Source organism: Mesoplodon mirus (assembly GCF_964341445.2).
Source record: "Mesoplodon mirus genome assembly, chromosome: 5".
NCBI classification, from domain to species: domain Eukaryota; kingdom Metazoa; phylum Chordata; class Mammalia; order Artiodactyla; family Ziphiidae; genus Mesoplodon; species Mesoplodon mirus.
The window spans coordinates 71,950,730-71,964,967 of NC_138980.1; the positions used below are offsets into that span (position 1 = coordinate 71,950,730).

At 38.1% G+C, this 14,238-nt stretch overlaps 1 protein-coding gene across 1 annotated transcript in view; it reads right to left on the bottom strand.

Moving 5' to 3' along the window:
• Positions 1–1,063: 1,063 nt before the first annotated feature.
• The window catches only part of DDX46 (DEAD-box helicase 46), a 53,769-nt gene continuing 40,594 nt past the window's right edge, over positions 1,064–14,238 (bottom strand). The window contains exons 19-23 of the mRNA XM_082621172.1: positions 12,783–12,956; positions 10,397–10,615; positions 9,878–10,022; positions 2,856–2,929; positions 1,064–1,675 (exon numbers count right to left, since the gene is read on the bottom strand). Coding sequence (XP_082477298.1) covers positions 1,628–1,675; positions 2,856–2,929; positions 9,878–10,022; positions 10,397–10,615; positions 12,783–12,956 — 660 coding nt within the window. The 3' untranslated portion in view covers positions 1,064–1,627. The remainder of the gene's footprint in view (positions 1,676–2,855; positions 2,930–9,877; positions 10,023–10,396; positions 10,616–12,782; positions 12,957–14,238) is intronic.

Below are 14,238 nucleotides of genomic sequence, written 5' to 3' on the forward strand. Positions count from 1 at the left end.
AAAAAAGTAATAACAGAGAAATGTGCTTCATTTTAACAAAATACTATCTGTGGCTTATTACAACTAGATATACAAACATAAAGGTAATAATGCTAAAATGATGTAAAACTCTGAATCTCCAAGTGATGGAGCAGGCTGAAGGGAGCACCAATTGCCATCAATGTGGGACTGCAACATATTCTATCAAAAGAAACAAACTATCACTAGGTAACAAAAGTAAGGATATAAATAAAAAGGGGGGAGGGGGGAGGAGCACAAGATGCCTGAAATCTTATAGTAAACGGTTTATTTGGTTCTGTTGTTACGTGTGTTGTGTCTGTTTTCTTCCTCTAAGAAAAAAAGAGGATATGCGAGGGATCCAAGAATATTTCCAAATTATACCTTAGATTTTCATTAAGGATAACTTTATATTGAAGAAATCATGATTGATACTGATACTCCTTGTCACTTTAACCACCTAACGTACTATTAAAATAATTTAACAGCTATAATATTCTTTGGGTTTTTTTCTTTTTTAAAAACTCTAAGTCAAGAATACTCAAAGGAACTTCTGTATTTTTTAATTTAAGAATTACATCTATTTAATTCCTGAAAATTTTATTTTTTCAAGGAGTGACAACAATATGAAGTTCTAATACACCAGGAGTCTTGAAAAAAATTAGGTGATCCAATTATAACAATTTAAATTAGAATATTCAGGAAATATATCTGAAGGCTCAAAAATATAATTTATGATTCTTTGTGAACTAAATTTCACTGAGAAATGCTTAAAGTCTAAGTTTAAAATGTGAGTGCCATTATGCTTTTTTTAAGAAAGAAAATACACAACCTATTCAATAATCCTGAAGAAAAATCAGATTGGTATGTGTTTGTATGTACAGATGCATAAACGAACACTTTCAGGGGGAAAAAACAATCATATTAATATTTATAGGCTACAAATCACTTTCTTTTAAGGAAGATTAGAAAAGAGTTAGTAGCTAGGCACAGAGCCAGAGGTTGTGAGGGGAACCTAAAAGCAGTAAATACTAAAACTCTTAGCAGTGTAAAGGAATGCAAAAAATTCTTATACTACAAATTTTTAATTTTACAAAACCAAAAACCAGTCCAACTATGGCCCATACATGATAATAAAAATTGAAACAAAAACTGTGAACACATTTTGTAAAAATTCTATTATAATGTTATTAAATATAGTTCATATTGTTCCACTGAGTCAAGTAAGATATAAGCTCAAGGTGGTCGCAAAATTAGAGAATTTTACCTTTTCTGAGGAGATTATCACAATTTCATTGCAAGAAGATAAGGTGAATAGCCCCTTAGCGACTTATATATTTTATTTCCTTCAATGGAAAGTCCAAATATTTTAATTTTCTTACGCTTCTGGAATATTATCCAGATTTACATTAAAGGGCACTTTAATGAAAACTTTAAATATAGTTTGATAATTCTGGGGATACTTACTGAAAGAAGATTCGTTAGCAAATACTGGTTTCTTGTATTTAAAAAAAAAAAATCAGCAAGACAGAATTTTAAAAATCTTAACTTAAAATACACTGTAAACTGTAGACAACAATTGCCACATGTATCACAGACCAGCACAGGTAAAAAGTTTTTTCCAGATGTTTTATAAGACTTTGTATCTTCCTTTATTTGTTGGTTGGTATGAATTTTGCTACAAGAGAAAATAAAAGGCATATGATCAGTAAAAGGGAGAAAAAAAAAAAGAAACATGTTAAGTAATTTCCTTTACAAACTTATAAAACTATCAGATATTTAAAATAAAAAATATTAATATTATATTGAGGAAGAAAGAACTATTCAACAATCATCTCCCTGTGTTCACTCGACTGCTCCTTAACAACGGTTCTGAACCAACTTAATGGTGGTGGCATTCTTTTTCTATCACTCCTTGGTGAAAGTAATTTGATTTAAACGTTGTTTTTATTCTTCCCTCTTTTTTTGTGTACCTTCTATTCTTTAAATTTTTTATCCACCCAAAAGAATGTTCTGTAAGGGAAATTTTAGAAAAGCCCTCAAAAACACATTCTTAGAGAAAGGATAAAGTTTCCTTTCAAAGGGTCCTCATCCCAATGTACACATTGTAGGGAGAGTTTACAGGGATGTGTCTGCTTCCTTTGGAAAGGTGGTCTATAAAAGGCCACTTTATCCAAAATCAAATTAAGTCCTCATCTAAGTTTAAAAACACTCAAAACACCTAAGTTTAAAAACACTGGCAAAAATGTAGAGAAACTGGAATTTTCATACACTGCTGAAGGCAATGTAAACTGATGTAGCTACTCTGCTAAACTACACATACCCTATAACTAGCAATTCTAGTCCAAGGTATGTACTCAAGAAAAAAATATACTAACGGGTACCAAAGAGACATGGAAGAATGTTCATAGAAGCATTATTCATAAAGACCAAAAACTAAAATGACCTCAAAGTCTAAAACATAAATTAACTGTGGTATATTCACATGTACTATTTAATACTACTGATTTCCTCAAAGTAATGTTGAGTGAAAGAAATCAGATATAAAAGAGTACACAGCATTTGATTCCACTTATATGGAATTCAAAAATAGGCGAAACTAATCTGCAATGTTGAAAGTCAGAATAATGTTACATTTGGGGGCAATGAATAGTGACAAGGAGGGGCATAAGCAGGGCTTCTGGGATACTGGTGATGTTCTATATTTCTTCAACTGGGTAGTGATCACATCAGTGTGCTTATTCTGTGAAAATTCATCAAACTATATGTATATCATTTGTCTACTTTTCTTATTTATATTATAGTTCAATAAAACATTTATTAAAACAAATAAATAAATCCTTGAGGTTTTCACTCACCAGCCGGATCAGTTCTTCTTTTATAAGCCTGGTGATTTCTGCCTTTGCTTTCTGCACAGCCAGTTCATTGGCACCTGATGAGTGAGTGGAGAACATTATTTGTATTACTAGAATTATGCTGGGTGTTTATCCACTGCATAGAGATCAGTAGGTGACTTTCAGCAACATTGTACTACTTGCCAAGATAGTCTTTCAATACCTGGTGGAACATCATCTACATTGTATCATGGCTACTTACTATTATGATTACTTTTAGAGTTTCAAAAGTAGCCAGTGAAGTTAGTGTTAAGAGTGTTAAGGTTAGTGAGTACTAGTGTTACAAGTTCTTGGTACGTTGGTATGCAAAGAAAAGATAATTCGCAATTTGTCCAGAAGAGAAGAAGAAGAAGTAAAAGGAAAATATAACTTCCTACGTTCATTTATTTAGCAAATATTTATTGGATGTTCATTATGCTCTTTGAAGTCAGCAAATGTTTTGGAATAGTGTCACCTGAGCAAAGTCTTAAAGATGAATGGAGGACTAGCCAAGTTGGAGGAGGAGAGATGACATGAAAAGTATTTTACAAAGAGAATCATGTGTGTAATGGTACAGATTAAGAAAGTCATGCTTAACTACTGGAAAGTAAGAGAAGTAGAGCATGGTTGAAAAATTTAAAAAGTGTGTGAAAGAACACAGCAAGATAGCCAAGTAGATGAGGTAGGCTGGAGACATTTGTATAGTTATAAATTCAAGAAACATTAAAGCACCCACCATGTATGCTATAAGAGATTCATTATACAAAGTACTCATTCATCTCTTTATGATCTTTTGGGCTACTAGAAAAACAAACTTGTAAAGATATTACAGCAAGATGAGTAGGTAGTAAGTAGTCTACCAGAGCAACTTTTTTTTTTTAATAAAATTTTATTTATTTATTTTTCACTGCATTGGGTCTTCATTGCTGTGCACAGGCTTTCTCTAGTTGTGGCAAGCGGGGGCTACTCTTCGTTGCAGTGTGCAGGCTTCTCTTGTTGCAGAACACAGGCTCTAGGCACGCGGGCTCTAGAGTGCAGGCTCGGTAGTTGTGGCACACGGGCTTAGTTGCTCCACAGCATGTGGGATCTTCCGAGACCAGGTCTCGAACCCATGTCCCCTGCACTGGCAGGCGGATTCTTAACCACTGCGCCACCAGGGAAGTCCCCAGAGCAACTTTTAAATATCACTTCTTCCAAGAAGCTTTCCCTAACTTCTCCAGGTGGGGTTAAGTGTTTTTTCCCTTAGGGCTCTCACAGCATTGTGTTCATACCATCATGAAAGCACATTTTTTTTTTTTTTGGCCACGTGTGCGGCGTGCGGAATCTTAGTTCCCTGAGAAGGAACTGAACCCCTGCCCCCAGCAGTGGAAGCGTGGAGTCTTAACCACTGGACCACCAGGGAAGTCCCTGAAAGCACTTTTTTTTTTTTTTTTTTGCGGTACGCGGGCCTCTCACTATTGTGGCCTCTCCCGTTGCGGAGCACAGGCTCCGGACGCGCAGGCTCAGCGGCCATGGCTCATGGGCCCAGCCGCTCCACGGCATGTGGGATCTTCCTGGACCAGGGCACGAACCCGTGTCCCGTGCATCGGAAGGCAGACTCTCAACCACTGCGCCACCAGGGAAGCCCCTGAAAGCACATTTTTAAGGTAGAATGGACAAGACGATTTTTCTGACTAGATGTGAACAGTGAAGAAGAGGAACAAAGATGCTAAGAGCTGAGTAGCAAGTAAAGAAAATAACAGGCAATAAAGGAGATACTGAATCCAAGAGGAAGAACAGGTGCTACTATTAGCAGTGATAGTGGACGAAATTCGATTCTGAGATCATTGTGGCTGAGGTGCTCAGGGGACACCAAGTTGGAAATTTCAGTAAGGCCAATGGAAACAAGGAGCAGAAGTAGAAGAGAGACGAAGAGAGCCATCAAGGGTAAGTGTGGAGGGATTTGAAGCCAAGGGACAGTGCCAGGAAGTAGGTACGTCTAGAGAGGTAACACGGTACACACTTATAAAAGGAATAGAGCTGGACCAAAGAAGCAGACTAGAGATTAAGGACTAGGAGTGAAATGTCAAAGAATAAAAAAAGAACTGGGGTTGTAGAGAACTATGTTCTTATCATTAAAAAAAAATTTTTTTTTCTTTGCCCCGCATGGCATGTGGAACTTCCCCGACCAGAGATCGAACCTATGTCCCCTGCAGTAGAAGCTCGAAGTCTTAACCACTGAACCACTGGGGAAGTCCTGTTTTTATCATTTTATATAAGAAAATCAAATAAGGAAAACAATTCACAAGGAATGGGAAAATTTCCCCCCTTATTAGATATGCTAACTTTTTCAAACCCATAGAGAGAGGAGAGGAGAGGAGGAAGGGAGGAGTGAGAGGGAGAAGAGGAGGAAAAGAAATGAGAGGGGGAGGGGAGGAGGAGGAAGTGGAGAAATAAGAGGAGGAGAAGGAGGAGGAAGAAAAAGAAACAGTTTAACAACAGGAAGGAAAGGGCCATGAGTATGGCTGTGAAGTCAGAGCAACATATCTAATCTAATTTAAGCCCTACACCTCGACCAGCCACTGACCACAACATTTTAAAGCTGTGGGTGCTGGAAGGGAAGAGAGGTAGATGAATGTGAAGCCAAGGGTATAATCAAGAGCCAAGCCAGAATGAAAATTATTAAAAAAATGAAATTCAGGAGGAAAATATGCTACTTGGCATGAGTTGATGTGTAGCCTGTTGACATTCTCTGCTGTTTTAAAAAGAAAGAAAATGATACTCCCACCCAGCTCCAAGTGAAGAGCAATTTTCCTGCGTTAGTTAGAGCCTGACCATTTGGACCAGTTTAAATTTTTGACTGACACAGCTTCTTTAGGTAATAGGTTACATATGTTTATAAGCTGTCATGAAAAAGTGGCATTTCCTTTCATTGGTCCCCAAACAACTCTGGCTGCTTTTAAGGGATTCTCCACTAGTAAAAACAGCGGGTCACAAAACAGGCTATAAACTATACAGGCTGGCTAGGCACGTACGTCCTTCCTGTTCTCCTTCGCACTGCCGGGAGCTGCTGAGCCACACAGAGCCTCTAAGGAGCCAGGCAGTGGGGTCCCTCCAATTACAGAACTAGAAACAGATGACACTAGGCTCCTTCCAACACCTGTTTTCATCCTATTAGTGTTCAGTTGATTTGGTTGGAGTTTCAAAAACTAAAAGATCCTTTAAATCTAATCATCTATGAAAATTCTCAAAGATTTAGGTCGTTTTAATTACCGATCTCCAGCTCTTATTTAGCGTATTTATGTTGCCAGAATTCTCAAGATTCATTTCTGACAAGGTTATCTTTTTACTGGGGGAGAAAAACCTTGCTTAGATTATAAAAATTAGATGCTACTTCCTAAATACAAGTTGACAGTGGAAAGAAGCACCCAGAACCATTTTAGGTGGATGGAAAAGTCAGCAGAAGCTGTGGGCTTCTCATTTCACTTCACTTGGTAGTACAGGAGATGTGTTCTGATAAAGTTATATACAAATTAAACCTGGCATACATTAATTATACTACACTAAATAAGTATAATTACCTTTAAATTAATAAATTATATATGGGATCCTTTTTCAAAGCAAGCAATCATCTCTGATTTACCTCTTTAAAAGGCAGTCATTTAAAATACTGGTTTTGAAATCTTAGAGATATTCAGAATAAACTACAGTTATGTTACTGCAAAAAAAAATACAATACTGGTTTTGCTCAAATGACACCTATGACATTCAAGCTGAATATATAAGGATGACTCCATGTTTACCAAAGGTTTTATCATCAGATTCTACTGAATGACATCCTGTATGGCCTAATGAACACAGTAGTAAGAGAGAGCTGTCCAGTTCCAAGTGCAGAAAGATGTCAGTGTAATTTTCTCTCCTTGAACGCTGAGGTGCCAGCAACCCGCATTTTGCCTCACAATAAGGAACAGTGTCACATGATTCAGAAACACACTGAGTCATTGGCAGAGCGAAAGTCTTTCAGGATACATAAAAGGGTGCTATTTAAAAACCTGACTTGAAATAGATATGATCCAGTTTCTCAGTCACAATCACAAACAAAAAAATACAACTTGCCTAGTTCTGGACCCACATTCTTTGCACACCATTTAACATATGTATGAATCTTACTGTACTGTAAAGGTAGAATTTCAATAATATGGAAAACATAAAGGCTATATCTGAGTTTTACCTTTGCCACAATTCATCATTATTCATTTTTAAAAGTCCAAAAGTGAGAGTGATATCAGTGAAAATGGCACAGGAGGGAACTTCAAAAGCCTGTCCCTCCACAAAAGCAGTGAATAAACTTGCAAAAACTGTTAAAATCAATTTTATCAGAACTCAGAAACTAATAAAAACCTTACATCAACCAGGCAAACCCTTATTAAAGGAGAAAAAAACAAAAACAAAAACCCAGCTCAATCCTGGTAACAAAACTTTTCTGTTTTTTAACTTACTCTGATCCTATCAAGCATTTTGACCAGGCAAACAACTTCTACTTAGGGTAAATGGGATGCACACTGCACGTGCATTTCTCTTCTTGTAGTTTTTATGTTAAGAAGTCACACAAAAACAATTTGAGGTCACCAGTTAAAAGTAAAGTAAATAGGCACAGTACTAATTTACTTTCACATCTGTGAAATTCTCTTTGTTTTGGCCAGGAAAGAATCAAACCCTAAAAATATGTCCTCGGGCTTCCCTGGTGGCGCAGTGGTTGACAGTCCGCCTGCCGATGCAGGGGACATGGGTTCGTGCCCCGGTCCGGGAAGATCCCACATGCTGCCGAGCGGCTGGGCCAGTGAGCCATGGCCGCTGAGCCTGCGTGTCCGGAGCCTGTGCTCCGCAACGGGAGAGGCCACAACAGTGAGAGGCCCGCGTACCGCAAAAAAAAAAAAAAAAAAAAAAAGGCCTCATATATATTTAAATTATTTTTAGTTTATATTTATTTAAATCAAAGGAATGCCAAAATATAACAAGAAAATACTAACTAGTGATAAGCCTTATTTACAATATACTTTCACAGTTTATACTTCCACTGATCTTTCCAGCAACAAACTTTAGAGCTGAGCTAGCCAATTCAGTAGCCATCAGCTATGTGGCTATTTAGATTTAAGTTAATAAAAATTAAATTAAATTTAAAATTTCTTGGTCACACTGGCCGTATTTCAAGTGCTCCATAGCCATCAGAGTTTTTTTGGACGTTGTGGCTTTAGAGAGATCACATGGATATGCCTGTCAAATAATATTTTGTGTGCAGAAGAGAAGTGGCTCTAAAGCATGATCAGATGCATTATTCAGAAAATTTATCAAGTGCCTACCATGTGTCAGACACTGGGAATACAGCAGATGATAAAGTCACTGCATTGACAGAGCTCTAGTAGGGGAGACAGAAACAAGTAAAAATATACTACAATTTCTATGTAATGAGTCCTGTGAAGAAAAACAAAGCAAGTAAAGAGCTACAGAGTGGTGAAATGAGATCAAGTAAGGCTTCCTTGTTAGAAGTGATGTGTATAACTCAAAGGACTAGACTGGTGTTTAAGATTATACAAGGTGTGGGAGAGCTCCTTTGCAGCCAGCTAAGCCATTTAAGCAGTAGGTATGCAGACTCTGGATTTACATGACACATGGAGTAAAACACCTCTTCACAGCTCCAACACCAGTGTTCAAAAAATATTTAGTTCAGGGCTTCCCTGGTGGCGCACTGGTTGAGAGTCTGCCTGCCGATGCAGGGGACACGGGTTCGTGCCCCGGTCCGGGAGGATCCCACATGCCGCGGAGGGGCTGGGCCCGTGAGCCATGGCCGCTGAGCCTGCGCGTCCGGAGCCTGCGCTCCGCAACGGGAGAGGCCACGACAGTGAGAGGCCCACGTACCGCAAAAAAAAAAAAAAAATTTAGTTCATTAAATAGATGAAATGGATCTGTGGCTGGTCTATGCTTAAAAATCTATTATAAAAATGTTCAGGGCTTCCTTGGTGGCGCAGTGGTTGAGAGTCCGCCTGCCGATGCAGGGGACACGGGTTCGTGCCCCAGTCCAGGAAGATCCCACAGGCCGCGGAGCGGCTAGGCCCGTGAGCCATGGCCGCTGAGCCTGCGCATCCGGAGCCTGTGCTCCGCAACGGGAGAGGCCGCAACAGTGAGAGGCCCGCGTACCACAAAAAAAAAAAAAAAAAAAAAAGTTCAAATTAAATATAAATGAAGGGAGACAAGTTACCTACCATGCAGTAGATAACAAAGTAGGAAAAAAATCAAACTGGAAACTGTCTTTTGAATTCATTCATGAATGTATAAAATAAGGTTAAAAAACACACCTGATCACTCTTAGATAACACATTACTTATACCCTTTAAGGGACTTCCTTGGTGGCGCAGTGGTTAAGAATCCGCCTGCCAATGCAGGGGACATGGGTTCGGGCCCTGGTCCGGGAAGATCCCACGTTGCGGAGCAACTAAGCCCGTGTGCCACAACTACTGAGCCTGTGCTCTACAACCCGTGTGCTGCAACTACTGAAGCCCATCCGCCCAGAGCCCTTGCTCCACAATCAGAGATGCCACCGCAATGAGAAGCCTGCACACCGCAACAAAGAGTAGCCCCCATTGGCCAGGCAATATTTGCTTGGATAAACAAGCATTAAGTGGACTATTATATATAGTTGATTTACTTTCTAACCTAAACTTTGGCCTGAATGTTCTACTTACTGGAAGCATAAACAGACCAGTCCTGAAAATACACGTTTTCTTATAGAGTGATTTTCAATTTGACCAAATTGTCAAAACTGAAAGAGTCCCAAACACAGATCATTCACCTCTATATATGTACTAAACTTCTAAATAAAGACCACAATGATAGATGAAACTATTTTTTTTCTTATAGGTGTTCCTCATTTTCAGTCCTCTCTAGAACTGACCTCATATTCTTTCTGTGTCTATTACATCTATATCAACTGTGATCTAACTCAAGATTGAAACAGAATGAACAGTACATACTTTCAATTGCCAAGTAAATTTTCCGCTCTCCTTCCTTGGGTTCTTTGCCAGGTGGGAAGTATGTTCCTCTGATTGTAATTGCAGCTTCAGAATATTCACTGATTCTCTGCAGAGCTTCCTTAGAGGTAACTTTCCACCTAGCAGTCTATGAAATAAAGAGTGGGGGAACAATTATACTCCAATAAAGATGTTAAAAAATAAAAAATAAAAAAGAGTGGGGGGAAAAATCACTTTACAACAGAATAAAGAAACCTGATGTACTGAAAAAGAACAGGTTAACTAAATCATATTATGGTCAATATTAAGATTATAATTAACACCTACATCATAAATTCATTTAGATTCTAATGTAACTAGAACATAATCATAAAAATGGAATTTCTAGTGTTGTCTCCCCATCTAGATAAAAAGTAAAGCAGCCATTTAAATCTTCATGGGTTTTAAACAAGGCATTTTCGCTCCTAAAAAAGGAGTTTTTACTCTACAATAAAAAAAAAAAAGTTTAAATCTGTTACTTGCCTGTGGGAAGTCATTGATCTCTAATTCTTCTTCATATCTCTTAAAAGATTCATTCTGTCCACCATCCTGTCTCTCCTCTTCTTGTTTCTCCAAAGGCACATAATTAAGCTTGGCATTGATCTTTTCAGCAAGTTGCTCTGCAATGGTTTTTGCAGAGACAGTGGGAGCCAGGATGGTGCCACCTCTGAGAATTGCATTGGTGGCCTGCTGCATCACATCCTGCAGTTAAAGAAGACCTACAGTCAAATCTCAAATGAAGGCAGAGACAAGACCAAAGATCCCACCACAAAGTATTCTCTGGAAAGCCACTAACTAAAAGCACCTTTCTAGTGTAAAGTGCTACCCGTAAGTGCAATTTAACAGTATATTTATAACAGACAGTTTAATATATCTCCCTTACTTGATGAGAAAACAAGAATATTCAATTCTACATTAAAAATTCTACTGAATCATAGATAATTAGGTAAGTCTTGATATCAAATATAGTATAATATTTCTAAAATCATTTACATACTTTGTGGCTACTAGGAGTTTCCTCTGAATCAGAATCTTTGCCCACTACCACCACTGAGCTCTTCCTCCCCCCATGGACCAACCCAACATTCTATAAATTACAGTAAATGACTTTACTCAACACATTTTTTAAAATTTGAACTTAAATTTTACTATGTGCCTAATGAAGAGATAATTCTTCCGTGGGTAATACACAACTTACAGCTCAAGCTCTTCCAACAACAGTGAAAAGTCAGAGCCATTTGCTTTCACAATAAAGAGTTATTAGTAGCAATAATCCAAGAGAATATTAGGTGAGGTGCTGTGTCCCTGTTGTCAGAAGAGGCACAGGCTTGAGTACAGTAAACACTTCATAGTAACTCACTGGCTAAATAAAGCAGATGCAGAGACCCAAGGCTCAGAGCCTTGACTGTGGCTGCCTCACTGGGTCAGCCCACTGGCCTCTAGCTTGGTCATCCCACTTGGACACTACAGACCTGAACCTATCGAGGCTACTGGACACAGTGCCCTGCAGGTCCCCAAACTCTCAAAGTCTTAAAAATACTGTCAAATTAACAAACTGTTCTTTAGGAATGCTATGAAAGTTTAACCTCAGTTAAAAATTAAGTTAACCAAAATGCTGGAGAGGGTGTGGAGAAAAGGGAACCCTCCTACACCTTTGGTGGGAATGTAAACTGGTGCAGCAACTATGGAGAACAGTATGGAGGTTCATCAAAAAACTGAAAGTAGAGTTGCCATATGATCCAGCAATCCCACTCCTGGGCATATATCTGGACAAAACTGTAATTCAAAAAGATACATGCACCCTTATGTTCATAGTAGCACTCTTTACAATAGCCAAGACATGGAAACAACCTAAATGTCCATGAATGGATAAAGAAGATGTGGTATGTGTATACAAACACACACACACACGTACATACATGTACATATATACATACACACAATGGAATACTACTCAGCCATAAAAAAGAATGAAATAATGCCATTTGCAGCAACATGATGAACCTAGAGATTATCATACTAAGCAAAGTAAGTCAGGAAGAGAAAGACAAATACCATATGATATTATTTATATGTGGAATCTAAAATATGACACAAATGAACCTACCTACAAAACAGAAACAGACTCAGACACAGAGAACAGACTTGTTTGTGGTTGCCAAGGGGAAGGGGGCTGGGGGAGGGATGGATTGGGAGTTTGGGATTAGCAGATGCAAACTATTATATAGAGAATGGATAAAGAAGGTCCTATTGTATAGCAGAGGGAACTATATTCAATATCCTGTAATAAATCATAACGGAAAAGAGTAAGAATATATATATATGTACAACTGAATCACTTTGCTGTACAGCAAAAACTATCACAAGACTACAAATCAACTATACTTCAAAAAAAAAAAATAAGTTAACCAAAAAACTCCCAAGAGAAACAAGGCAAGTGAAATATTTAACACATTTTCCCACTGTCTAAACCCATGTTAGTTTCAGTTATGTAACTGGATATTCGTACTTCCAAGGTATTGTTTGTGTGCCCAATAACCCACCTAATATAAACAGAAAAGAAAGAAAAGAGTTATTTCTTTAGGATTTTGGTAAGATCAATCAGAATACTACTTTATAAAATTATCCATGGTTAACATGCTTAACAGTTAGGCCTTCCAGAATAGGCATTAAGACCTCAGTTAACTACACTAGAGAAATCACCCAAATATAATAATTAAAGAATTCTGTATTGAGGATAATGTTAAATGCTTACTACCTCAATGTCTAAAATAATTTCTTGTTCACTTGTGCTGACATAATTCCTGAAAAGCATTTAAATCAAAGAACTTACAAAAAGTACTAAGACTTGGAACAAATTACTTAATACCTGAGACTCAATGCCCAAATTCTTCTGAGCATTGATTCTAAGAGCCAATCTCTTTGCAATTTCTAACTTCTCAGCATTTCCTGCAGTTGGAGCAGGAACACTAGATGTTCCAGGAGCAGCCATATCCTTCACTCTCTTCTTTGAATTAAACATGCTTTCAATTTGCTCATCAATCTAAACAAGAAGAAAAAGGATTAGTAAAAATCTAATTAAAAATACCAATTTATAGAGGGAGAAGAGGAGGGGAAGGGGAAAGGAAAGGGAGGAGAGGGGAGGAGAGGGGAGGGAGGGAGGGAGGGAGGAGAGGGGAGGGGAGGGAGGGAGGAGGGGGGAGGGAGGGAGGAAGGAGGGGGGAGGGAGGAAGGGAGGAAGGAAGGAAGGAAGGAAAGAAAGAAACAGAGATACAAGGCTGCAAGAACCACTTCAGCAGACTCCTGAGTGGTACAGATACATCCCAATTCAGTAAATGAAGAACATGTGCTGTCAAGACAGAGCAGACAATTTGATGCAGCTGAGTTGCTCCAAGGCCAAGGCCTTAAGGCCAAATTACATACACTGCAATGAAAGAGGCTGGACGAAGGGCAATAACTCAAGACCAGTGGACATCTAAAAATACAGTCAGTGGTTCCCAGGGCAAATGCTACATACAACAGGGTTCCTAAAATTCTTCCCCACTCCAAAAATGCAATTGGATTTACCTAAAAAACTGTGTAAGAGAATCAGGAAAAAAAGCCTTTATTGCTTTTTTCCTTTAAGGAAGGAAAGAAATGAAGGTTGGTTTCCCCATCAAAGCAAGAGCAATGCTGAAAATTAGGCTAATATTTTAAATCTCAAATAAGGAGAAAGCTTTTTTCAGGGTTTAAAATTAATTAGGTTAATTTAGAAAGACCTTTTACTGAAATGGAAACAGACAACTTATCTTCTTTTTAAAATATGTTATCTAATAAGGGGTTTGAGTTACCAACTACTTTTAAACTAACATTTAATTAACCCTTTTAAATTAAACAGCATACATGGTGTTAAAATCCAAAACAAATGTATAAATCAGGAATGGGGAAGGTACATGGAGCTAGCTGACAGGGGTAACTTTACTTTTAACTTTATTCACTTTAGTATTGCTCTATTTTTTTTTACAAAACTTATATAATATCTTAACAAGAAGGAAAAAATCAACATATTTCATTATGAGATTTTTAAAAAATGTTTAAGTAACATAAAAAAACTGAGGTGGTTTTAAAAACAAAGCCACATATTCTTTAATACTCTTCCCTCCAAGAGGTGGAGCCTCTCCTTAAATGTGGGCTGGACTTAGTGACTTGCTTCTAACAGACAAAAGAAAGTGGAAAAGCCAGTATGTAAGTTCAGAGACTAGTCATAAAAGGTACTAAGGCTTCCTCTTTGCTCTCTCTTGGATCACTCATTCTGGGGGAGCCAGCTGCCACGCTGTAAGGATACA